At 36.3% G+C, this 27,148-nt stretch overlaps 1 protein-coding gene across 2 annotated transcripts; it reads right to left on the minus strand.

The window, feature by feature from the left end:
- Positions 1-1,231: 1,231 nt before the first annotated feature.
- On the minus strand, positions 1,232-27,148 carry RASSF9 (Ras association domain family member 9). Of its 2 annotated transcripts, none has more exons than XM_032689375.1 (2): positions 26,932-27,148; positions 1,232-4,831 (listed from the first exon to the last, which is right to left on the minus strand). In XM_032689375.1, exons 1-2 carry the CDS (start codon positions 26,976-26,978, stop codon positions 3,556-3,558), a joined length of 1,323 nt encoding a protein of 440 aa, XP_032545266.1. In that variant the 5' UTR covers positions 26,979-27,148; the 3' UTR covers positions 1,232-3,555. The 2 variants fall into 2 exon arrangements, with proteins under 2 accessions (XP_032545266.1, XP_032545265.1); XM_032689374.1 differs by lacking the exon at positions 26,932-27,148 and adding an exon at positions 26,579-26,847.

Genomic DNA, 27,148 nt, shown 5'->3' on the forward strand with positions numbered 1-27,148 from the left:
TTGAACAAGGTCAGTTGCAAGGTCCTACATCCAAGTCGGGGCAATCTCAAACACAAATACAGTCTGGGTGGAGAATGGATCAAGACTAACCCTGAGTAGAAGGATTTGATAGGGGTAGTGGATGAGAAGCTCACTGTGACCTGCCAATGTGCACTTGTAGCCCTAGTCTTCATTAAAAGAGGTGTGACCAGTAGGTCAAGGAAGGTGATTTTTCCCCTCTGCTCTTGTGAGACCTCACCTGGAGTGCTGCATTCCTCTCTGGGCTGGAGAACCTCTCCTCTGAAGACAGGCTGAGAGCTGGGGTTGCTCATCCTGGAGAAGAGAAGGCTCTGAGGAGACCGCTGTGCACCTTCCAGCACCTAAAGGGGGCCTACAAGAAAACTAGAGACTTTTCTAAAGGGCATATAGTGACAGTATGGGGAGGAATGGATTCAAACTGAAAGAAGGTAGTTTTGGATTATATACAAGGAAAAAATTCTTTACTGTGATGGTGGTGAGACACTAGAACAGATTCCCCAGAGAAACTGTGGATGCCCCATCCCTGGAAGTGTTCAAGGCCAAGTTGGATGGGTCTTCATGCAACCTGGTATAGTGAAAGGTGTCTCTGCCCATGGCAGGGGGTGGAACAAGATGATCTTTAAGGCCCCTTCCAACCCAAATAATTTTATGATTTTATGAAATAACTACCTTTCTGATTTTCCTTTCACTTTACATTGACATTTCCCATTTCCACTCCCTGGTTAGAATTTGTCTCTCCTCTTATGCAAGACTTACATGTAACATAGTCTATAAAAATTTTATAAAATGAAACAAAATTTGAAGATCAAAAGTCAACTGGCTTAATGGAATTATAGGAAATTATTCAAAGTTTTTGATTGTGTATTTCCTTATGAGACTTTAAAAGAAAAATAAATTATATATAGCTAGGACAGAGGAGGAAGTAAGGAGCATAAATGCCCATTATTCTAAAACCAGATTGAACAAGTACATGGAAACTGTCGAGGCAGATAGACAGCAAAGAGTGCATACAGTCTGTAATCATCTCATACATTCATCTAAATTCTGAAAGAAAAAAGTTTGAGATGTCAAAGTATAAATTTCAAATAAATGCTTCAAAACACTGGATTTTTAATATTCTTTTATTTTTTAAGAAATACTCTCTCCCAATCTATTTTTCCTATTTTCTTCTTAAAACACAGTGATACTCTTAAGATCTACATGTTGCAAGGGAGGTACAATCAACCATGTAGTGTGGATAAAGATCAGTTGTGAGAACTCACACAAGTTCTTATGAGTGAAATAAATCTGGTAGAGTATGAGTGGAAATTAGCTCCCCCATGGGTCTTGTTCTAGCCCGCACAGCTGTGAATATTATTCTGTTTCAATTCTCTATCCTCTAAGTATTTAGATATAAAAAAATGACTCAGTAGAAATAACTGTTAACTAAACTAACAAGAACTCATAGAATACGTTAGCCTACTCTCAGCATTCAGAACTCTGTGCTTACTGCTTGTCAGAGTGATACCACAGAGGTCAAAAGATGCAGAGTTGCGTTAATAAATTATTACAAAGACAAGATAATATATTTGATACACATGTTTCCATCAGGAGCTGATGAGTCTAAGTATTACACATTATTATTGAAGCATTAAAATAGCATTGTATGACAAAAATACAACACAAAATATATTAAGGCGACTAGCACACTTTGTTGGAACAAAAACTATTTATAATATCCAGGATTAAAAAAAACAAAAAAAAAAAACAAAAAAAACAAACAAACCCCCAAAAAACCAAAAACCAAGCCACAGCAGCAACAACAAAAAAGAAAAAGAAAAATTTCCTTTTTAGAAATTTTTTTCTTTTCTTCTTTTTGTTTTGTTTTTCTGCATCAAATATGTGCTAATCAGCAGTCCTAGTGCTTTGGTCATTTTAGAAAACAGACGGTTGACAGACATTTAAGAGAAGAAAATTACAGAAGGAGAAAGCAGTGTATTTGAAAGTATTTTACATTTATACCTTCTAAGTACTGTCCATTTGTTTACTTTGTAGGCTGTTGATTCTAGGATCTGTCTGAATTTTGCAGTTGAACTTTTTTTAAAAACACTGCAATTATTTCTCCATTCAATTCTTTTAATCAGAAGCATTAAACAGATTGACCTGCAAAACACAAACATGGCAACCCAGAAATTATGCGTGTATTCTCTATTAGCAGAGTGTCTAGCTCAGAGTTAGAAATCTTGTTTGGCAACCGAGGAGAGCACCTCAGTTCTACAGCTTTGTTTCGTATTTACAGCAATGTACTGGAGAAGGATTTGGGATCAACTACTACATCTTAAATGAAATCATTTAACTTAATCACATAGCTGTAAAATTCTCATGTTTTGCATTCCCTCTTTTTTTTTTTTTTTTTTATTTTACCTGGGGTCCAATATTTAATTAGCTATATAAAGTGGACAGTTTTACCTATATCCTGAAATCCTCATTGAGGAAGTAGGATTTACAGGTTCCTGCTCCAAAACATGAGATGAGATTTGACAAGCTACCTGCTACATGAAAATAGTAACTAAGTGGCTATCGGTAAAGTGTCTAGCCAGAGACAAAAATGTCTTGTTCCTGCCTGTCACTTCTGCTATGCTTTTTTTGGTAGTCATTTTTAGAGGAGGCTTAAGACACTGGATCCAACCATTGAGATAGTCAGGAGAAAGCCTTGCTTTCTGAAAATGCCCCTGGGGTTAAGTGTGAGTTTGAGATTTGAGCATCTCGCACAAGCAGGACATAAGCAGTTCTGACATGCCTGCTGGCAGAAACTACGTGAACTTAAAAATCACTGGGGCAACTACAGGGTAACAGCTGATAAGTAGGGGGTTTAAGAATCTTAAAAGCAGGTAAGTGCCACTGAAAGAGAATCGAAATTCAAAACCTATGTGTGTAAGGTAATTTTTAAAATGGGACTTAGGAGTTTTTGAAAATATTCTGATGAAACTAAATTTAAAAATACAACATAAATACTATTATATTTCTTTTGTCCTACAATATCATAATAACTATTTTTTAACAGATTACATGCTCAATTATATATTGCTTTACAGCAGCTTCATGGCAGGGAAACTCCATCTGAATAAAGCTAATGTAACAGAGTAGAAAATAAAACTCTCTGTCTAGTTTGCTCTAGTCTCTACTTCATGTTTCTAAAAAGTTAGAGAGATGCAGGAGTGGACCCAAAGATCAAAGGATATCAAATCTCCAAACTTTGGGGTCAAGACAGTCAGAATGCTCCTGTTTCACTAATTATCAATATTACAAGATCTAAGTAGTCTGTCTTGATGTAGCAAAGCCAACAACTTTGCACCTATCAGCAGTTAACCCATGATACTGCACATGATTTTCAGCACAAGTATGCTATTAAGGACATAAATAGACACTGTTTACTTTGTTAAAGTGATGCCACAGTTTTAACATCTTGAAGAACATAACTTTTAAGACAAAAAAATTTACTAATCCTTATAAATATCCTCAAAATATGACCTTTCATAAATGCATGACTGTTTTCAACTATGTTGACAACAGTACCATGTCCCCCGAGGTTATTTCAGAGTCCTGACTGTGTGTAGAGCTTATTCCAGTGTCTGAGTCCGTATCATTTATGTCCAGATTAGTCACTCTATGAACAAAGTCAGGAACAGCAGTGCTGTTACTGGAGATGCCACTGCCCTTGGATGGCTCTTCATTTGACTGAAGCCTAGTTTCAACGTTGTCTTTAACATGTAGTAAATTAAATTCTTCGGTAAGAAGTTCATATTCTTTTTCCTTCTTTTGAAGCAGTGAGTCCCTGTATGTAAGTTCTTTCTGAACGCAGCTCAGGTATGAGTTGATTCTTAGACCATCTTTCATACTTTTTTCCAACTCATATTTTACACTTTCTAAACTTGAGTTTTCCAATTCAGCATTAGCAGCTACTTCTGTGTGAACATCATCTACATTTTTTTCAGTGCATATACCTTGTACCTCTTTTTCAATTTCAGCACACAGGTTCTCTATTAATTGTTTGTGATGTTTCAATCTCTCTTCAACCTGTAAAATGCCCTCACTTTTGCTCAAATACTCATGCATTTCTTTTTGATCATCTGGCCTACTCCTTTGCTTCTCAGCCTCAGTTGGATTGATCATTAAGTAGGAGTCCTGTACGTAATTTTCTCCGTCATTGGCCACACGATCTAGATGGAATTTCGCTTCACATTTTTCAATTTCCATATCTAGTTCCTTCATTCTAAGGACTTGTTGATGAATGGTATGATCTTGAGAAATTATCAGATGAATTAGTGTCTCCATATTGTCTCTCTCTTGCTGAACACTGTCCTGTTTAAGCTTGGCCAGTTTCCGGAAAGTCTTCCTCACAATTTTCTTTTGCTTGTCTATTGGCAACATCTTCATGTAATTTGCTGGACTGAGGTCCCACTGTTTTTCTACATTTTGTATTACCTTGGCTTCAGCTGTCTTCCACAGTGGAAAGGAGAGGAAGGCATCTGACTTTACCAACACAAAATGCAAGTTAGACTGCTCTTCCCCCCAGGCCTTCCAAAGTCTCAGAATCTTTGTCAAGGGAGGTAGTACTCGCTCCGAGCCTCTCCATTTTTCTATGATGCAGTAATCACTAGGTTTTCCAAAAAGGACCTTTTTCTCTCCAAATGTTGTCTGATGTTCCTCAAGCAGTGCTTGAATCACTTCTGAGCAAGTTGTGCGCTTTGTCAAGCCACATACAATCTTCTCCTCCTGGCAAACCCAAACCACAATCTCTCTTTCATTTGAAGCCATGTCCTTGCTGGGAGACCTGGAGAACAAGAAGACATCAAGTACAAATTACATATCAATGGTATAGAATAATTACTATAATTCCAGTATGACATCAGATTGAAAAATTTGTGTACTGTTGTACAAGATAATATACTTGTTTAAATTCCATGAAGAAATATCTTTATATTACGTAACAGCTTTAATCAGCCACTGCTTTAATACTACTACTAAGTCAGCTGGCAATCTCACACAAAATGGCAATCTCACACAGAATGGCAATCTCACACAAAATGTCTTTTATCAAATTTAGTTTTTGTTCACATAGTAAGTGTGTATTAACAATCAGTGATAAAGTTTGGCAATCTGTATTACATATCCAGACTGTCCTAGGACAACACAACTTCCTCATCACATAGACACTGCACAAACATTTCTAAGATCTTAATATCACCAAGGCTTCTAAAGAGAAGAATACACTGAATATAGATGGACTGAGGAAAGCTGACATCAAAGTTAAAAGAATTTGACAATAAGATAAATCTATAGTTCTTTTGCCACACACAGACCCACACAAGCATAAACACCATTGTTTTCCAGTGTTATTTTTCACTAACAAGCCTCAAGAAATTTGTTGCTTTTCCTGAAGCACCAAATAACATGAATTCCAGTGAACTGTGAAAGAATACCAACTGCAAGAGAACACACATATGGGTCTGTATTTTATAATGTTTGAAATTATACAAAAATGCAAGAAAAGCAAAAAAGTTTATTTATTTATTTGTTTGCTTATGAATTGCAATGAAAGTGCTATTTAATTGATATCTCCTTACACTAAGATACTTAAGATGTCTGATATCCCTTTATGGCCACTGTAACTGTCTAATCAGTACAATCAGTAGTGCCTAGAGAGCAATTCAGCTGACCAAAGGTAGAAATTCACTTTACAGCTAACTCTTCAGTTCATCCCCATCTGAGTGGTCCTGAATTGCTATGGGCCTATGTTGGCAAAGTTGCCAGGATATTCATGTCCTCAAGATGCCGCATGCATAATTTACTGCTTGTCCAAACCTGATAATTTGACCTCTTTTATCATAAAATGGTAAAACACTAAATTCCCTGAGGAAAAATGCCTTTCTTTGGATTTTCTGGTATTTCTTGCAGTTAGTTTAAATGAATGAGATTTAACCCGGTCTGACAGAGAAAACTTGCAAATGAAAATAACTATTCAGACAATATTCAAAGTGCTCAATACAACATTTGCTTCTATCTGGCATTACTTATTCGGAGACCTTTTCTAGTCTTCTGAGATGTAGGAGGAATGGAGTTTTATTTGGCTAGATTATGGTTATACCCTATGATTATTAAAGCAATACAACTTGTTTCTTTTTCTCAATTATTACACAACATGACAGACACACTGCAGTCTAATAAATTGAACTATGACTGACTCAACTCTAGGTGCCACTCTGACCAGGAGGCAATAATCCTCAAAAGACAGGAGAGTGCAAATGAATACTAATAAAACCGACAAGAGTGAGCTTATTAGTATCATCGCAGAGGAGAGATCTGTCCAACTACGTTGCTTCAGGTCTTGGAACATCCTCTGTAAAATCTGTGTTTTGGTAGATTACTCTGAGTAATGACATAATTTTCCCACTTCTATAGCTCCCCCTTACAGACCAGCATTTTACAATAATTATTTTTTGAAACTGGTGCTCAGAAGATTAATAATGTTTTCATAGACTACTTCTCAAAATAAGAAAATATTTGTCACAGACATAGAAAATGGCAAAGTGACACAAAGAAAGAGTAATATTCAAGTTTAAATGGGGGAGAGGAAATGAAAGATGATACTAGATTAAATGGCATTACTGTTAAGTATGTCACACGCTAAAAAGTTAACATTTGTAAGTGCTTTTAGATTTGAAAAAAACAGGATGCTATAGAATTTTTTCTGTTGACAGATCAGGAGTTAAGTGAAATGAAGGTAAACAGCAAATTGCCACATGAGTCAACTGTGACTATACAATAACCAAGGGTTGGATTTTTTTCACCACAGATATGAAAAGAAATACCCGATTAGGAATTGTGAGGCAGTAAATTCAGTGTTTGCTCTTCCTGGTTTCTTTTGTAATCAATAAATATATTTTAAGGAATAAGCGTTATCTCTTCTGGCATTCTTCCAAGTGTATCTTATGCAATTTGTTTTCACATTGAAACTCTTCCTATTATTTTTTTTTTATTCTTGTTTTTGGTTGATTGCCATATTTTTTCCTGGTCAATATTTTCAGTATGTAACAGATTATGTGCATTAAGAAGCTTACAGTCTCTTCTTCTCCTGGTTCCTTTAAAGTTTTCTTATGAAAGTGGTTTCTCTCTGTGATATTAGTAAAACTACAGATAAAATCTGAAAATCCCTAGACACCTTTTCTTTATTGTACTGATAAATACTTCTGCTATACCCATTTTTATACAAAATTCCCACAGAGTTCAGCAGGAGTTAAGCAAAATTCCGATGGCAACACACTGTTTATTGTAAAGCAATCTCTACAGGATCCCTGAAACTATATGGGTGTAAAATAACATCTTTAAATTACTGTTTTCAGTCCTCTTTTAGACATTTATCACCCCCTGTTATTTTTTCAGTTATGATGTACCTGTCTACACAGAATTTACATTAAGATTTTTGGGAATGATTGTTCTTTGTTTTGTCTATAGCATACAACTAGTAGCAGCACTGCAAAATTGTATAATGTATGCACATAGAGGTACACAAAGAACTCAAGTAGCTTAAACATGAAAATATATACTTATAAATATATATGTATGTATGTAATTTATGTAATCTACACCTTTAATTATATTGTCACCTTTTATGGAAAAGGAGAGAAGAAATTAAAAAGAAATTCTGAACATCTCTGTAGTTCTTGGGTCAAAACAAAACTGTAAAGTACAAATTCTTTCATTTTCTTTTCTATGTGTTTGTTAGAACATGTGTTATCTTAAAGTTTATTGACATCTCACTAAAATTTTGATCTTTCTTTTTAATCAAAAAGATTTAGCAAATAATTCGTAATCTTACATTTCCATCACATTCTAATATCTTCTAAAATATCAAAAGTGGTTTACTGTTTTCTTCCACTAAAAAATGGTAAACTGATGCACTTTACTATGGACATTATAAGTAAAATTTATTGTATAATTCTTTTATCATAGTTAATTCAGATAGTTCCAAACAAAAACGAACCATTATTGTGTCAGTCAGAAAAGAACGATTATTAAAGACTTGCTTTCAGGATGCAGGAAAATGTTAGTACAAGGAGACACCTGTTAAGCTCTACTTTCCTTATAGAAAGTGAAGCACAGATTCTCCATATACAAAGAGGAATTCATCTCACTTAGACATATGAAAATTAAAATTTCAGTATAAATTCACCATCAGAAGTTCCTCTTTGTCAAGAGAAGAGAGTAGACCACCAAGGAGAAATCACCATTGCCTAGACCATCTATGATAATTGGAATGAATTCTCAAATGAAGCTATTTCTCTCTTTCCTTAACTATGAGAGACCTATGTGGCCACCTTCAATTAAATAACTCATTTTCAGGTAGCTGAATTCAAGTGAGATTAATCCAATCAGATTATAGTTTATTGTCTGAGAGAAATGTAACAAGAATGGTTACAGCAGCAGTAGATTTAGTAATGATAACTAAAAGATAACATATTACAACTTCTTAGCTTAGTTTAAACCTTGAATGTTCCATTCATTGTTGAATTTATTACTGTAATTTATGAAGAAATCCATTAATTCATTCCAATACTAAGGAAGACATCTTGAATAAATGTTGATAATTGACAATTTTTTTTTCTGAAATGCAATATTATAAATTATAATCTTCAGCAACAGGATCTTCTTTTAAACACTCATTTTAAGGGAGAGGCAAGCTTCTCATGTTTATAGGTTGCTTGCCTTCCATGGCCTGCAATTTTGTAAAGGACATAAAAGAACCACCGTTTTTAATAGTGTATCAGTTAATGAGAGTGTAACAGTGAAAGCGTTTTTGCAGTTTAAATGGTTAGTTTTCCCAAAAAACACAACAGCAACTTTCTCAAAAGTAGCTAAGCAACTAATTTTTTTTTTTCAACAATGCATTGCTGCTTCTGTAAACAGGCTTTGAAGCTTTCAGTTATGGCTTGAATTCTGTTTCTTTGAATTGATCACTGAAATGTTCTACTTATCCGTCTATGATTTTAAAGTCTTTATGATAACAACCACATGAAAGTCTATCTTTTTTTGCAAAGCCAATTGTTTCTTAGGAACAGATGGGAATTTAAACTTAAGAATGGTCAAAAGTACTTTTCCAATCTTTTTGTTTGCTTGGTTTGTCTGCTAGTTTCATGCCTGTTACTCCTTACTTCTCTTAAAGATGACCCAAAAAAACATTCTAATCATGTTATAGACCTCACACAGTCTTAATTATGTCAGCACAAACTGATTGTTGCCTGTCAGATATACACTTTGTTAATTTATTTTTCAGGCCTGGGGGAAGGTAATACATTCCAGTAACACATAGACAAAACAAAAACATGTATTTACATTGCACAGAGTCAAAATATTAGATAGCTTAAATGCTGGGAGCAGTGCTTTTGATATTCACTGACTTAAAGGTATGTCTGGAACAAAAATATACATATCAAACACAGAATTCTTTGCCTTCCTAAAAATGTTAACATTCTTCTTAATTACGTAATATATAGTTTTACAACCAATCATGCTAATCAAATAAAGAGTTCCCCCTACTTTTTAGAATTTCATCTTCATGTCTACAGGATGCTTCTTTTCCTTTACTAATTTCTGCATTCTGTTGGGACTAGGTCACTTGCATGTCGTACTGTTAGCAACTCAATGCAGTGTTTCTGAACGCTAAAAGAAAATCTTCTCTCCCTTCACTGTAATAAATTCTTCCTAGACTTTCACAAAACAAAATGGAACTCCTTTTTCAACATTACTGTATTTCTTGACGTACCCTCCCCAAAGAAAAATCAAACTGAGTAACTAAAAAATACCTAAGTAGTTGTTAGAAATTTCACAGCCAGGACATTTTTGTGAACCCCTTGCTAGTTTAAAACTTTACTAATTTTAATTCATCATGAACAGCTGAACCAATTTTATGTCAACATGAACAACCAACTAAAAGTTTTTGTGTTAGGAATGGGATTCAAACCTGAGATTATGTTTATGATCAAAAATTTTACTAGCTGTCTCCTCTCAGTCATTGAAATAATTTATAGAGAATAAAAAAATCAGTAGGTGAAAACAGGTGGCACACCAAGCAATACACTAACCTTTTCCTTGCAAATGTGTACAACTGTTAATAATTTATAAATTTGCCATCAAAGGGATCATGTTGGAAAGCCATTTGTGTAAAATCTCTCAGTAATTTTCCCCTCAATTTACTGGGAGAATCACATTCTATTCTATGACAGCTTAAACCTTCTCAATAGCACATACAGTTTAATCTACAGCAGATCAGATAATAATCGTGTTTTATAACTGACTGACTGATGTGATGGGGTCCTCAGCTGACCAGAGTATGTAGGTATGTTGCTGTCCTGACGTCCCCAAGGTAAGATCAAAGTAATTCTAAACTTCTAAGAAGCAAACTCCTACATTATGTCAAGATGTCACCCAGAACAATTCACCTTCTTCAGTGGAGAAACCAAAAGCCAAAAAGGCTTTAAGAGACAATCCTCCTGATGCCTACTGCATCCTTGCAGTGAAGCCCTTACCTAGAAGTATAGGGCCTGCCATCTCAGGGCTTTCCTAGAGTCCACTAAGAAATATGAAACTTTTAGGGAAATCCAGGTAGGTAGCTCCTTGAGTCTCTCGTGTCTCTGAATGCTCTCTAACTTCTTTTTCAAGCTGTACACTGCCAGCTCCTCGGGAAGAGGTTCTAAACCTCATCTCCTACCTGCCACATTGCACAGTGGGTAAAAATCTTCCAGCCAAGCCACTTGCTCTCCTCTGAAAATGGTATGACACAACGGCATATAACACCCTGGGAAAACAAGAGACACTGAACATTTAATTATCTAGTGTTTTCAAGGGGCTGGTTTTGAGCATACTGCTGGGGCACATGCATATGCCTATTTGGATTTTGGCAAGTATGTGTCTGTGCTATGATCTCTTTGTTCAGCGTCCACAGATGTTTCTTCCATGTGTAAGGTCCTAGAGAGCACTTGTCTTGGTTTTATGCAGTTGCTAAATCCTTGCTAAAAATCTCTGTGCTGAGATTAATAATCTCTGTTATCTCTCAGAGCTGAGCTGAGTCATATTAAAAATATGACTATCTATAAAAATAATTTTTTTTTATATATTTCCTTGCTGGAAATAAGAAGCCAATATTACAGGGATACCTACTTGGCACAAACAACCTACATCTGTAGCATAGATCACATGCTGAATGTCATTTGAGAGCTTTCAATACCGGTGGCATTTACATATCAGGGTATATAAGAGCAAATTAGTTTATCAGTCATAGAATCATAGAATATCTCAAGTTGAAAGGGACCCATAAGGATCACTGAGTCCAGCTCCCTGCTCCTCACAGGACTACCCCATCCAGAAGCTCCTTGAGCTTTGACAGGCTTGAGGCTGTGACAGCTTCCCTGGGGAGCCTGTTCCAGTACCCAACCCCACTCACAGTGAAGGACCTTTTCCGAATGTTCAGTCATTTGTGGGAAGGATGTGGGAATGCAGTTTCCACCAGATCTCTGACCTAATATGAAGTCAATAACCTGATATGAAGTCAAAACATAGCAAATACATGCATCATCTCATTCCATTTAGAAATTATAATATTATATTGCTTTTATTGTTTCTTTTTCAAAATCTCAGGATGTTACCATATATATATAAACATATATGAAACAATAGATGATCATTATGAAAGAAAAGATCATAACATATTTTGTATCTTTGCGATTTTTATCTGTGAAATTTGTGAAAAAGTAAAGCTATTGGTGCCATGTGTTGCAGCTCTTGCTTGGAAGAAACTCTAATTTAATTTGATCCACACAGATTTTTGATTGTGAGTTTAAACATTAAAGCTATAGAGAATACAGAGCCCGTATGAAAGTTAAGGTCAGAAGTATTTCAACCTTTCAGGAATAAATGAATCACATTAAAAGTTCATACTAAGTTTATTCAGACTATCCACATTTAATCCACCTTTTTTCTCAACTTTCTGTCACTTCTGTAAAGTTTTTCAAAAAGCAATAAAGGCCAAATCTTATACTCAGTATGCCTCCTGCCTAAGTAGATTACACGCTTCTGAGTTTCCTAAGGGCAGCAAGGAGGAAGTAGTTACTCTCTCACCATGCAATGAAGCTGGAATTACTCCAAAACTTCAGGAATTTAAGTTAGCCTGTTAACTAACTGCATTCCCATTCCCCTTCACCTGTCCCTAAAAACAATATTAATGTAGGCACAGTTAATGTCCACATAAAAATTCCATACATGACACGTCAGAAACTTGGTTCTTATTCCCTTCTGCATCACACAAAAGTCAGGGCAACAACTAGTTGAAAAGAATAATGGCAAGGCAGAACTACTACTTTAACTATAAGAATAAAACCCCTCAGTATAGTCCCAATAGTAGTAGTCCTAATATTGCAGGAAGACTTGGAAAGAACACTACAGAACTTCTGAAAACAATTATTTCAAAAGGAATAGCTTAAATTTCTCTCTACCATCTGTTTCTATACCCATTTAATGTTGCTCTATAATAAAACTTCCTCCTTTACAGAAATGTATATAGTCATTTACTAAAAATAAAGGCAAATTAGGCATCTTGTGAGTCAAGTGATATTTTTCAAACATACACATATACACAACATTTGGGGTGCTCTAATTGAAATATTTCAGATATTTGAAAAAAGAAAACAATTTAAACAAAATCTAATTTTACAACTAGCTATTTACAACACATTTTTCCTAGTATAAGTTTATGTTCATTTTGCTTTTTCTTTTTAAAAGCATAAATTTTTGACTCAACAAGATACCCATACTGTCAGGAAGCTTTTATGAGGAATTTTAAAGCAAAAAGTGCTGCAAATATGCCCTATATCAATTAAAATTTATGTACTTAAAACTGTGAGTAGTTCCTTAGTCTATTCTGCAGAGAAATGCCATCACCTTAGTTAGCTACTGTACAAAACTGCATATATTATAATTCAGCAGTGATTTATAGTTGAAATTTCTCTTCACGTAATCACTTTATACTATAGTGGTGTTCTATGACAAATGTCAGTGAAATAATTTTAAATTGCAATGAGATAGTATTATTTTGTCATGGAATAAAATACATGAAAAGCATGACAGTTTAAAGAAAATAATTTTGATAATTATTTTATTGCAAATAACTTTTTCACACCAGAGTTTCTGTTGACTTGAAATGTCAGACTTTGGTAAAAATCCCACGGGAAATCATACGCTTCATTCTAATAAGTGTACTGCTTAGAAGCAGGTGCCTGAAAAGGGATCAATATTTAAGAAAAATAAAAAGGGGAAAAAGCTCTGACAGTACTTAAAACAGATAAAAAAGAAATTAAAGTAGTCAACAAAAAAGACCAACAAAGACTGACAGTAATAATTCTGTCATCTGTTATGTGGATAGGTACTTCATGGAGTTTGTACTTCATAGAAAATAAGCCAAGAAATTGTAGTAACTGAGGATATTTCAAAAACAGGAAGACAGAAATAAGAGATACTGTAAAAGGAATTATACACCTTGCTCACTAGATGAGAGTGATAGTTATGGTAGATTATCCTGAACACTCCCCTGTAGTTCCATTTAATGACAGGACTCTGTGTCATTGCTACAGTGGACAATATCGTTTTACAAAATCCCATTTGCAGGGTCAGAGTGTAGATTTTCAACAAAGGTGACCAAAATTCTACTAAGTCCTTTCCTTCACCTGTTAGCTGTGCCATATACCACGTTTATGCTTCCAGTCACTTAACCTACAGGCAAGTGGAAAGGCTGCAGTGGAGACTGCATCTGCCCCTGTCCTTTCCTCCTGTCATACCTCTGAAATTGTCCTCTACCCCTAAGGTTATAAATTCTCTATAAATAACATCTATGCTTTAAATCTGCCTTCCTGTCAGACAAATCATCATTTCTCCATAGTATATTCAAAGTCACAAGGTTGGTAAGTGGATGTTAGTCAAAAAAATGTTTGGAATTCCAGCAATGTACGTAAAATGCCATAGCAGATAACATGTTCTTTGTATCAGGTGTGTATTGGTGGTGGCCTGACACAGTGGAGGTTAGAACAGAGGAGAACTAGCTGTCCACCAAAATATTTTCCAGTATGAGTTACAATAACATTAACAATTTACTTTAGTGGGAAAACATGTTTTGATATGTATATTGCAACTACTAGTGAGGAAGCAGCTGTTATACAGGGATGGCAGATGCAGGAAAAACTTCAGAGCCAAAACAAACACTGACATATTCAGTGACAGTAATTCTTTAGATCATATTAGGGGGAATGGGAAGATGGGCATTTTCAAATTCCTGTGTTAATAAGCAGCATACAATGTTTAGGAATATCAATACAGAAAATGCTACATCTTGATTTTGGGCAGTGGATGGTTCTTACTAGTGAACAAATGAAAATGTCACTGGTACTTCTTACCTACCACAAGAATTTTGCTACATTGCAAAAATACAATTCTATACATTGTTCCTGTGTCTACTTAAGCACCTATGCATATTTAAGCACTGGTTACGCTATGCAAGCTTTATGGAACTCCTATTAATAATGTACAAAATGTGTCTAAAATTCCATCACTTTCAATAATATAGAGGAAGCAGAATCATTTATAGATCATTTGGAACATAGACTTCAAAATGATAGAGTTACTATTACAGCTAGTAGAAATTTGGGTTATCTAATTTCTCCCATTAGAATTTTTATAACTGCTTTTCAGAAGCGTCCTGGTTGTTTATGAGCTTTTGAGATCAAAGAAGTGAGGGGAATTCCAAGCACCGGGAGTATGAGTTTTTTTTTGTTGTTGTTCCATGAAATGCAGTTCAGCTTTTGTTGAAAGGTAAACGTATGCTACTTCCCTGCTCTGGATTTGTTGATATTTTGCCCAGTGAAGAAATAAACACAAAGCATTCTGAGGGTGGGTCTGGGCTGCCAAAACATGAAAAAAGCGCACTATACGTAAACTGGTGATAATAAGGTAAGTTGAATAAAGGAAGAAGATACAAACAAGGAAAAAATAAGATTTCATGCCACTTTTCCAATACTCTCTAAGCTAAAGGCTGGGATGGTTATCTTCTTATGAACCATTATATGCTGTGCATGTTGTATACCTCTTCTCTGCTCCTGGTAGCACCATGTGAGACAGATGCTAATCTCATTCACAATAAATAGAAAGAAAAGTCCAGATGGATTTGGTTTTTCTTTGCCAGTCTTCAAGCTGAACTTAGGCTCAGAAAAGAATCTCTTCTTTCCCTGATGGTCATCAGTCTGTTCCTGATGGCTACCTACTGTAATTACTTCTGTAGCTGCTCTAGTAGAAGCCTGTGGCAAATTTCTGTTTGTACGTCATGAACATTGTAGGAATTAGTATTTTTATCTTCTGTCTTTAAACACTCCAACACTCCTCAAACCTATCCCCAAAACAGACAAAATTTTTTACAAAATTAATACCTTACCAAAGTGATTATCCTAAATACTATTTTTACTGCTAAATCTAGTCTTATATGTTAGCAATATATATGACTTAAAATACCATGAAGTAATTTAGGCAATCTGGTGTCTAGTGGATATTCCCATCTCCTTGCTTGTGCCAGCTTTGTAAGTTTAACCAATGGGTTTCCAGTTTGATAAACTTGCAGAAAGCAAACCCAGAAAAACATTAAAAGAAAAACCCAAAACCAAAAAAAAAAAAAAAAAAAAGAGAGAAGAGAAAAAAATAAGGAAAATATTCAGTGTGAGGCAAGAATAGGAGCAATGCAAAGGAAATGGTAGAGTGGCCAGGAATCTGGAAAGGAGGCTTAGCACTGCCCTTTTTACAACACTACCCTGCTAGATCTGTCCAGCCACCTCATCAATCATCACCCTTTCTTAACTTTCTTGATTTTAATGATTTGTTAACACAGCTTTTTTGTATATCATAAAATCTAGTTTAAGTATCTCTTTACAGTTTGCCAGAAGTGAGAGAAATATAGGATGGGCTTTAATTTTCTTCTGTATATATTGCAATAAATTTTGCAGCTGAACCACCTCACTCTGAAAATTATATTGTATGATCTTTGCCATTTCATTTGCTTTCATTAAATCATTTTGAAGAATATCACCTCAAAAGGGGTTCTATCAAGACCTCATTTACAATCAATTCTTTCTCTTTTTTTTTCCTTCAAATTTCTCCCTCGAACTTTCTGAAAGATAATTCAGTGACAAATGTGTTCCATTACTTACAGTATTTGAAGAGCTGAAATGAAAAAAAGATGAGATGATGAAGTGGACTCATACAAATTTTCATTCTAAAGAGCTAAATTGAGTACTAGATACATAATTAAGCTAACAAGAAGAGTGGACATAAATTTTTTTTTAAAAGAAACCTGAAGAATTTTTAGTGTCCATTGTCAGTATGAGAGATTTGTGCAGCTTATGCTTTCAAGTAATTTTCTAAAATTGCCTATCAATGAATGCTTCAATGTGTAGTTAGTCAGACACAGGCTGATAAGGTCTCTGAAATATAACCACATCTTCTCTGAAGAAGCTACTGAACAAATGAAATAAATTGTTAACCTTACCAACTGTGCTCTGTCCTAGCAATGGATATGCTAAGGAGGGCATAGGCGATTGCAAAACTAGCTCTAGACAGCTGAGCAATAGAGATAGGAAAGGTAAGAAGGGATGATTCGCTGTCTGGAAGCAAGGTTAATGCTGGATCATAAAGACTACCAAGACTAATGGGAAAATTATGAGAACAATGCCAAGAAGAAAGTGTAGAAAAAAGAGATAGATACAGAGAATGGTGTCCAGTAGCACACTGACATAATTTTTAGCTGTGAGAAGAAGGAGGCTAGCTGCAGAGGAAAGACATTTCATGTGATTCCCATAAAAAGCCATGTGAATCCCAAAGTATTTGAATGATGGTGACTTAAGCCCAAAATCTGTTCTATAACAGACCTGATGGGTTCAGATAATGAGTTTCCATCTGGGGCCATCTGAAGAGGCTCATACCCATGTCAGTTGTCCATCACAACCCTCCCACTGGGGCTGAGCTACTTGTCTGACCTCCAATGAATCATGATGAATTAGGCCATAAAGATAAAAGCCTTGTTAAACAAGATAACCCACTTAAATGTGATGGAACAGTTTAGGAAGAAACTGTTCAAAAATTTGATGCAGCTGAAAGGGTAGTAAGCCATAGTGTAAGATTTGTGATGAACAGAGAGAGCAGGTATGGGACAAAAACCTGCACTGGGCACAGTTGAAGGCAAACACGGCTAGGTTACTGTGACCAAAGACCAAGGCAGGCCCAAGAAATAATGGTGCTAGTTTTGTGAGATGCATCTATGGCAGGATAGTGATTATCCCAAGCAGGCTGTGACACCAGAAAGACATTGCAAACTACTTGTCATTAGTTCACAGAAAGTCAGGCTGAGTCAACATTCAAATTAATGTGATGTTTCTTTATTTCCCATATCCAAATGTCTTTGCAGGTGGGGATCCTTTCAACATATGAGCAATTCATATGGCTTCATAGCTCAGGGAGGATAAAACGGTAGTTTACTTTTAACAAGGTACTTCATAAGCTGAATGGTTGCCCACAGTGACAGCTGAGTGAAGGCATGCTTCCCTCTGCCATGTGGACAACTCTGTCATGTTTGGAGAAATATACATATTTAGCTTTCTTCCATGACATATGCACGTTCTGTTTGTGGCTTCTGACTTTTAAAGAAGTCTAGTGTGTACTCAGTTTTGTAATATGTAAATGCATAGATATGTATTTTTTATTTATTTCCACATACTCTTGTAGGGAAAGAACTCCCTTTTACAAACCAGAGCTCAAAAATATTCAGACCAAAGCTATCCACTCATTTAAATTCCCACTCTGGATAACTGAATTGATATCATAGAAATGTGCAAAGTGAAACATCCTTTGCTCAGCCCTTGTGCAAAACAGATTACAGGACACTGAATTAGCAAATAAAGAACACACAGTGAGTAACCACTTCTGTAAACTGTGGTTTATGTGACTTGCCCAAAATCAGGTAGGAATTTTGTGGCAGGGTTGGGGAACACATCCATGTTATTAGGATGGTTCTCCCTTAATCATACATTATCTACCTATCATTCACCTCTACATTCATGACTTCCTTTCTAGTTTTTAAAATGAATGGTGCAAATGATGGTGCTCCACAAAGTCTGAGCATGCTCCATGAAAAGTGATTGGGTGGAGCTCATGTCATCTACCTTAAGCTATTTAAAATGGAGATGTGCAATCAGAGATAATTTTCTGACCTTCCTCTGTAATCAGTGGCGTAAAGTAGGCTCCTCCAAAAGGGTGACTAATCACATACTGAAAGCCTGCCTAAGACTGAATGAATTGCCCTCCAGAAGTGTTTAGATGTATCCATTAACTACAAAGAGTACCTAGATGAGTAGATACCTAAATTTTCAGTGGATCAAGTTGAGTAAGACGGAGCTTGACATTTGTGTTTTCCTGTGCGCTTGAATCTTAGGAACAATACGAATGTCAGAAGTACTGTGACCATCCACAACTGTAGTTCCAAAAATAACTTAAATCTTTGTCTGATACCTGTAGTGACCTTCATGGGTAAACAAACATGATTAGTTATCTACCTAAACCTTAAGGTATCAAGAATCTGGGAAAGCGCAGTAAAGTCAATAGAAATCCTAAATTTTTCTTAGAAAACTGGATTTGTACAAAGTTTTTAATGAAAACAGTATTCTAACAACAAAGTGTCCCTGAGAGACACAGGCAATAATCAAGTTAAACAAGTATACTTAGTGCCTCAGCAATCAGCACAGAGGAAGTCTATCATCAGGTAATATCCAAATGAAACAGCAGTTCAGAACATCAGTTTACCAATTATGAAGCCAACCAAAACACAAGCAGCTGAACATCTGTGTAAGATCCTGTATTTATAAATGTCACTAAACCACTCTTTGATCAGTGAGCAGAATCTGATAACTTCCTGTGGCAAATGAGATATACTTAAGGTCATGGAAACGGTATCCCAACTGTTGCTCTGAAAAATGTTGTAGCTTAAAAGGGCTTTCGCAGTGGAAACTACCCTCTGTAGAAATAATCCTTTTCAATTTGAAGGAGGTTGGGGAAAGCAAAGTAAGGTGTTCTACATGGATGATGGAATGTATTAACACAAAGCAAATTGCATGGTCAAGACCCAAGGGCAGACTCTCTTAAAAATTAGTAGTCTTCACTCAGCTACATTATTCCACTGAGGTCATACATCCTTACAAGCTAAAGTAAGGTAAACATATTTGTACCTGACCAAAACAAAACTTGGTCTAATAGATTATTAAATTTTCATGAACCTGATTGTGTCCTTGAACATGATAATATTATTATTTTGCATATTTATTTTAAACTTTGATAATTTTGTATTATTAAAAGGAGGAAAAAATAAATATCTTCTGCTTTTCAACAGAGATGACTATATTTACTATTATGATGGGAAATTCATAATTCAGAACTCTTTACATCAATGAAAGAGAACAGACGGGGTGAAGCAACTTAATCAGATTAACAGTTTTGACCCTCAAAATCAAAAAATTATATTTATACTTATATATTTTATTCACAACAAATACCTATCCTCTCTACCTTCCATCATTATTCTACAGTTTACTAATGAATGTGAGGAAAAAACATCATACAAAACCAACTGCAACCCAGGAAAACAGAAGCATATATCACTTCTAAGATTATTCTAAGAAATAAGCTTCTTCTAATGCTAACGCTCAAAAAATATACATCTAGCAACCATCCAAACTACAAATTTAATGGTTCAAACTGACAGAGGCAAATACGTACTCGGGCAGACAGGAGTGAGAACGAAATAGGAAAAAATGGGTGAAAGAGAAACATAACTTTAAATAACGGGCATAAATAAAATGCACGAGAGATGTGCCAAACGTGCACTGGAATTTCTTTTCTTTAAAGTTTTGTGTCTTTTATTAATTTCTACATGATATCAGAACTTGGCTTTCATAGCATTAAAAAAATAATTACATGACAACTTTAATATCATTACCATCGAGAAACTTCCTTTCTGTTTTTTGGTTTCTGCAGCTAACTTTCTTTTCTTATATTCACTTCACAAAACCACCACAAAATCTATTAATATCCACATGCTATTTCTTTCTTTAATTCCCTTTCTAGTACATTACAACCTTCCTCACAAGTAATTTTTAACATTATGAAAAATTTTAGACTGATGAAAATTCCTCAGAGAATCATGTGAAATCAAACCTAAACAATCCACAATGTATTCTCATTTCCCTGCACAGCAGTTAGCTCTAGTGGACTGTACAAGTAGAAATAAAGAGCTCACAGATTTTATTCATACCTCTCTCACTAACTGGCTTTCATATTCTGCATTTCCACAAATTTTACACTGTCTAATCATGTCCTACGTATTTTCCTGAGGCATGTAAATATTAACACCCAAATTACAGCTAAGGAAAACTAAACGAGATTGTTGGTTGTCTGAGGTCACAAGCAAATTGGTATCGTTATCACTATTGCAACACCTGTGGTTTAAGTGCATTTCTGGATAGGTCAAAACAAGCAAAGGCAACTAGTGGTTCATTCTGGGGCTATTTGAGTCAAGCTCCAGCAAGATGCTAAAAAAAAATATTCTTTTGGATAAGGCTCTCTCAAGAATGCAACTTCCAAAATCACTAATGAGCTCTTGACTTATATATTTATGTGTTAAACATAAGCAAGAGGAATTATTTATGAAAATTTGTCACTTTTGCAAGAATTGTGCAGGCCCATGGAAAATTTACAGCCCCAGAAGGAAAAATTCCATCACCAGAATTTGCGTGAAAACTGTGCTGTGTTCTAAGTAATTTTTTCTAATGGAACATGTAGATATAGAATAGTTTATAAAAAAAAAAATCAGATGCAAACCTATCTGAGAGAAATTTTCAGAGAACTCTGCATAACATTATACTGAACTGTACTTGTTTAGTACCTACATTCTGTAGAGGATTGTTCTGGCTCTGCTACACAAAAAAAAATTGTAATTTATTTTCCCATTTGGTTGGTCACTCTTTCTTTCCATTCATCCTGAAACCATTTGTCTCTTGTTTGTTTTGCCCTACGTGATACCTGAGGAATTGCTAGTATGGAAGCACTGCAAAAGACAGAAAGTCAGCATCTTGAGAGTATCATAATACATGAGAGAAACAGTAGAAGTGACAATAATAGACCAGTAACCCATGCGCATAGCTATGTACAAGCATGTCCAACATTTATTTAGTTCTAGGCTTCACTTACTGTGTGGTCTTAAATACAAGTTTTATGCTGCATCATCCTTTCTGTCACTATTAATAAGGATTTATCAACATACTAAATATAGAAGCTGGATGAACTAATTAAGGCTTGTATAGCATATGTGATGCTAATGTTTTCAAATAATAATGTTTCAGACTATAGTTTTACATTGTTATTACTAATCATATAAAACAAACAAACCAAAAAGTTTTTCTGAGCATAGGTCAATCAGGAGGTACTACTCTGTGATTATCACTGACTTTAATAAAAGTTAATAGAATTTTAAAAAATCCCCATCTCTGAAAACTTATTTCTCTCTATAAAATCATTACACATTTAGGAATGTGACTGAGTTTTTACTCTGCATATAAAATGCTAATTTTTCAACAGTAAAATAGGAAATAGCCACTGACCAGCAAGATTTTTCCTCTTTTGATTTTTTTACTAAAAAAAAATGGGGGGGGTTGTGTCTGAAATGTATCTCTCAGCCTGACTTTACATTATATTAGTGTTTCAGATTAGCTTCAACTTAACCTAAGTCATGCTCTTTCCTTAGATGGTGTAGTATTACACACTTCTATTACTCATTTTATTTACTCCTTTGGAATGAAATTGCTACCTGCCCTCCCGGAATAGTAGATAATTAACTCTTTAGAAATAAAGTTAGTGTTTTGCTAGACGAAAAGCTCTTCCTGAAGCTGAAGTGAACAAATATGTACAAAGATTATTAGAAAATGTATGCAACCATTTTGACCCCTGTGACAAAGCTGACAAGCCAGACCAGAAAATAAATTTTGGTGTATGAAGTCTGGCTCAAAAAGGAAAAATTTCTTTGATAGTTCACTAATATGTCTCATACTCAAGGAAAAATAAAAAATATGGAGAATAATGTATTCTACCATTACCAAACAAGCACCATCTTTTTGATTTAAAAATTTAACATGGATAACACCACTGATTCTAAATAAGTTTTTACCTACCCCCTCCAACATACATACCAAATACCTGGTAGTCTTGTATCAAAAAGCACCTTTAGAGCTTCATATAGATTTTTATCCGGGTGTGCTCATCCAAGAGAAGAAGTATTAGACATCTCACATGATCCCATGAGACTTACAGTGTGGGTCATGCACAGTTCATTCAGACAAGCAGTTGATCTCCAAGAGCTTTACCAATCCAAACATCAATGCTGAGCATTTTCAGTTTTACTTCATCAAGGTTTAAACTGTACAGCAGCGTACTCAACCGTAGAGCAGTAGAGATGTTCAGAGTAATACTCAAATCACTGTGCTAACTAGATGTGATGAGAAACTACTGGAGGGAGGGAGGAAGGGAGGGATCATGGAAATGTGAGGTCAGTATCAGAGAGATGAAGTTGCTAATCTAATTCACTACCCTGCATGGTAATATAAAAACTGAGAGAATCATTGAATGTGTCTCTCACTGGGGAGGGGCGTCTGACTGTCAGAACTGAAAGAACTCCCTCTATATCCATAAGATTGAATGGAGATATATGGTCTTTTTTTCTATCTCTGAACTAGAGATGAGTTGTTTAAAGAAAGGAAGAATTAAAAGTAGACAAACTAAGCCTTTGCCTCCTATAGATAAACACTGCGCTAACTGCCATTGCACTGAGTAAAAGTGGAAAATGGTGGAAAACAGTAAATAATAAAGGGTGGGGGGAAAAATCAGGAAGGAAAAGGAAAACTAATAAATAAATTTAAATATTAATAGATTTGAAACACAACTGTTTCATCACAAAAAATGTATATTGGATTCAGAATTGTTGTATGTCAACAGAGCATACAAACAGTTGTGGTAAACACAGGGCCAACATGAAGTACACTGGCAAAAAATATTTCTCAGTGTGTTGTGCCTAACAGGACAACCCTACAGCATCAAGGACAACTGTGTGAAGAAGATAGATTATCTGTATCTTCTGTTTCTCAGTGTGCTACTTCTCTGGCTACAACATGCACAGAACAGTAGAGCTTCAACAAGTTTGACTACAGTTTACGTGTAAAACCCAAGGAAGTAGTCTTTATGAAAGAAATAACACTGAGGTCAGCTTTCTTGGTGTGAGATAGATCCAGATATCCTTGAAGTATTTAAATGAACCTAAAGACCCCTTTTCAAAAGGGATCAAATCTAGCACTCAAGGGCAGAGAAGTTCTAATCTTACAGAAAATCAGTGTGGCATAAATTCCTGTACTGCTTAGCAACTAGGAAATCCTATACAGTATGAAACCCCACTACATAGACACCGCAAGTGTATATGCTCTGTATTTGTTTCTCATATTTGGATAGGGAGCTCTTTTGCTCCATGCAGAGCAATGTGTTAGAGTGCAAAGAACTCAGTGCCTTTTCTCTTTCTCCACCTTCTGCTAAGCATTTCCTGCCATCACCAAAGTTATGAAGTGTGATGTCAGCTGAGTATTCCTCTCACTCTCAAAGAATGGCATCTTTAAGAGATATGCATAAAAATAAATCCCCTTGAGTTTACTCATGTTGCAGAGCCTTAGTCCTGCAGGAAACTCTTTTTTCCATTGTTGCCTTAGAGAGTACAGCCTGTCCCGCTGCAAACATTTCGGTTTGTAGGTGGGTGGGGCATCTTGGAAGTATAGTTCTCCTGGGGACACACTGACAAGCACAAACACACTCTGGGGAATATGCTACTTATAGCTGTTGAAAAAGATATCAAGACATCACTCACTGTCTTTCTGGCCAAGAAATATATGTTGGAGCCACACTGTTAGCAGCTGTTCCCCTGAAATTAAACCAGGGCTTACTGTGAGTAGCTACCTGGGCCGTGTGCTGTCTTTGCATGAGTGAGATTTCAGCAGCCCAAGAGAGTAATACTGACTGAAGATCTTTCAAATACTGGTAGTAGTTCAGCATGGGTTTTGTCTTCCTGATGGTTAATCTCAGTTTCTTTCCCTAAAGGCTGGTGACATCATAGGCAACATCCCTCACCTCTTGCTAGAATACCTCATAGACACAGAATCAGAGTAAACTCTTTGTTTAAACTCTGGGGTCTTACGGGTAGGGACTGACAATTATGATCTGTATATGAAAAGCCTACTATGAAACAGGGCCCTGATCTGGGACCTCTGGGCAATGCTGCAAGTCAAGCACTAATTACGGTGGTGTCGTCTTGTTATCTGAGCAAATGACTGTAACGCCTTCATTTTCCTTCTGGCATTTCTTCCACTTACCTTTATTACCTCAACTTAGCTTTGTGTCCTCATGTAAACATAGATTTTACTCCCCATTTGCTTATCTTATAACTTTCAGGAGTTATATTTGCATGTAGCGAATACTCATTAAAACATTCCAGAAAAAAAGGAAAAAAAGTTTCTCAGAAAGGTGGATGAGTGCTAGATCTAATGAAAAAAGCAGCAGTAGATTAAAGATCTACTTTTTTGGTCTCTCTTTAAAGGTAATTAAACTAATAAAAGGTAATGAGCCACAAGTTCCAACTCTCCAACTACTGCCCTAAACATAGTGAAGGATTTTAAGCTCACTTCTTTTCAAGGTTTCAGATGAGTTCACCAAGATACAATTATAATGAAAAAGAATTATTATGTATCTCTTCACTTATATTGCAAAACCGTTTTACTAAATGCATAAGCAAAGTTAAATTCTCAAAATTCAATATCAAAACTTACATTAAATATGCAGAAATTTAAATATCTGAACAGATAATAGCAACACATCTTAAGAATTATGCAGTTTGCTTTGTTCTTGACCTCCTCCCCCCACATTTCTATGGTCATACAGCCCCTTCTTATTGTCATAACTACTCTCTGCCATTAAAAGCATTAATTTATTTTTGGAGGTGGAAGTATGAAGTGAGAAGAAAATGCTAGATGTTCATAGTAATGATTCTTTTGGTATTTGAATTTCTATTGCCTGTTTAAAGCTTTGGATTCTGAATTTCTTTTCCCGAGGAATAAAATGTCACATCAGCAAACATAGTGAGATTGATGAAATTAGTGTGAAGATATTATAAATATCCAAAAGAGAAACAGTTTCACGGTTAAACACAATGGAACTGTGCTTTGTGACGTAATGCTTATTCAGATAAGTGATGGCAGTAGCAAAACTTATATTTTAAGAGTAAAAAATTTACAGCTCTATGTAAAAGCAATTTCATAAGAAATTCATGTCCACCTTTCCAGGCCTTCTAAACAAGAAATGGCTACATGAGAAATACATCAAAGTTTTACTGTTTTCAGACCCATTAGCAAAACGTGCTGTTTAATCTGTAACCTACAATATTAATAATTCTAAAATAGTATCCAATTTGTTAAACATTGACTGTTAGAATCTTTCTGATTTATATTCCATGTACTATGCTAAATTAATCTTTTCACACAATCCCAACAAATACAATCCCCCTCGAATAATTTTCAGTATATCAAATGTGAAAATCAAAAGCCAAACCCAGAAAAGGGACATTTTTACAAGACTTTTTAAGAATTCAATTATATTCCCCCTGAAAGAGATTTTCCCTTGCATTCCTTTAAATACAAATTTCAGCGAAAAGCACCAGTCAAAATGGGAACAAGATTACAAGTGATTTTTGAGGCAATCTGTTTCTGTTCAGCTTTAGCTAAATTGGCTCGGCAACTGTACATCCTATAGGGTCCAAGTAGATTTACTCCACTCCAAGAATATTTATCTCAAATAATCTAGTACCATCCTAGCACCTAACATGATTACATAACCCTTTTTCTCCTTTTCACAGCCGGTGTGCGGGGCATGTGGAAGCATGCACAGCGTTAGGGGCAAAGTCCCCATAAAGAAACTTGGCGGCAGCCGACCCAGGGACCGCAGTTGTCCACCTGAAGAATTTTCTAGGCAAAAAACCACACGCAATACGAGTCCATCCCGGACTAAAGGCTAAACAAAAAAAGCATGCTCGCTCCCCAGGCTGACAGCTCGATGCTCTCCTACCTCCCAGGCTTACAGCCAGCGGACAGGATAAGGGACGGGGTTGATTCGAAGGGGTTGCGGGCTGCCGCTCTACCTCCCAGGGGAACGTGGCTAGGGCGGGAGGCGATGGGCCCGGAGCTCGACCCTCCCGTGAGAAACTCAGGGAGTTTTGTCCCGGGCGGCTGAAAGGCTCCGGGTTCCCCCCGGTCGCCTCCGGGACGCGCACGTCGGGGTTGCAGCCTGTCCTCCCGGCCCCGGTGAGCCTCACCTTGTTAGCACGGGGGGCCGCCAATGTTCGCCTCGGTTTAGACGAGGCAGGTTCGAAGTCCGGAAGAGGTACTTTCCGCTCATGGAAAATATTGACCAGCAACCAAAAGAGCCAGAGTTAAGAGGGGGATCCGGGGGAGGGGGGAAGGGAAGAACCCCTTGTCCCTGCACACGCCAACCCCCTCCGCTCCGCTCCCCCCGGCCCGTCTCCGGTTCGCTCCTGAGCCCTGGAGTTCCAGCTGCAGGGAGCGGCATGGCCCGGATAACACATCCTGGCCCCAGATCCAAACAAAAAGTATAAAAAAATTATCCCATATAGCTCTCCCTTTTCCTCCACATACCCACGCATTTTACCTGGTTTTATGCCGGGTTTTTAATAAATTCCTTCCAAAAGGAGCCATGATCCCAGCGGCATAACATCAGCGATCCCCAAACAATTCGAGGGTGTTCCCTTCTCCCCTATTTTTTTCCCTGAGCGCCTTCCAGCTTGTTAATAGTCACCGAGCATAGCGATGAGCTGGAAGTTGTGCAATTTACTGCTAACTTTGAACTCCAGCTTGTTGCTGCTGCT

The sequence above is a fragment of the Chiroxiphia lanceolata genome, chromosome 5 (assembly GCF_009829145.1).
Source record: "Chiroxiphia lanceolata isolate bChiLan1 chromosome 5, bChiLan1.pri, whole genome shotgun sequence".
In the NCBI taxonomy this organism is placed as follows: Eukaryota; Metazoa; Chordata; class Aves; order Passeriformes; family Pipridae; genus Chiroxiphia; species Chiroxiphia lanceolata.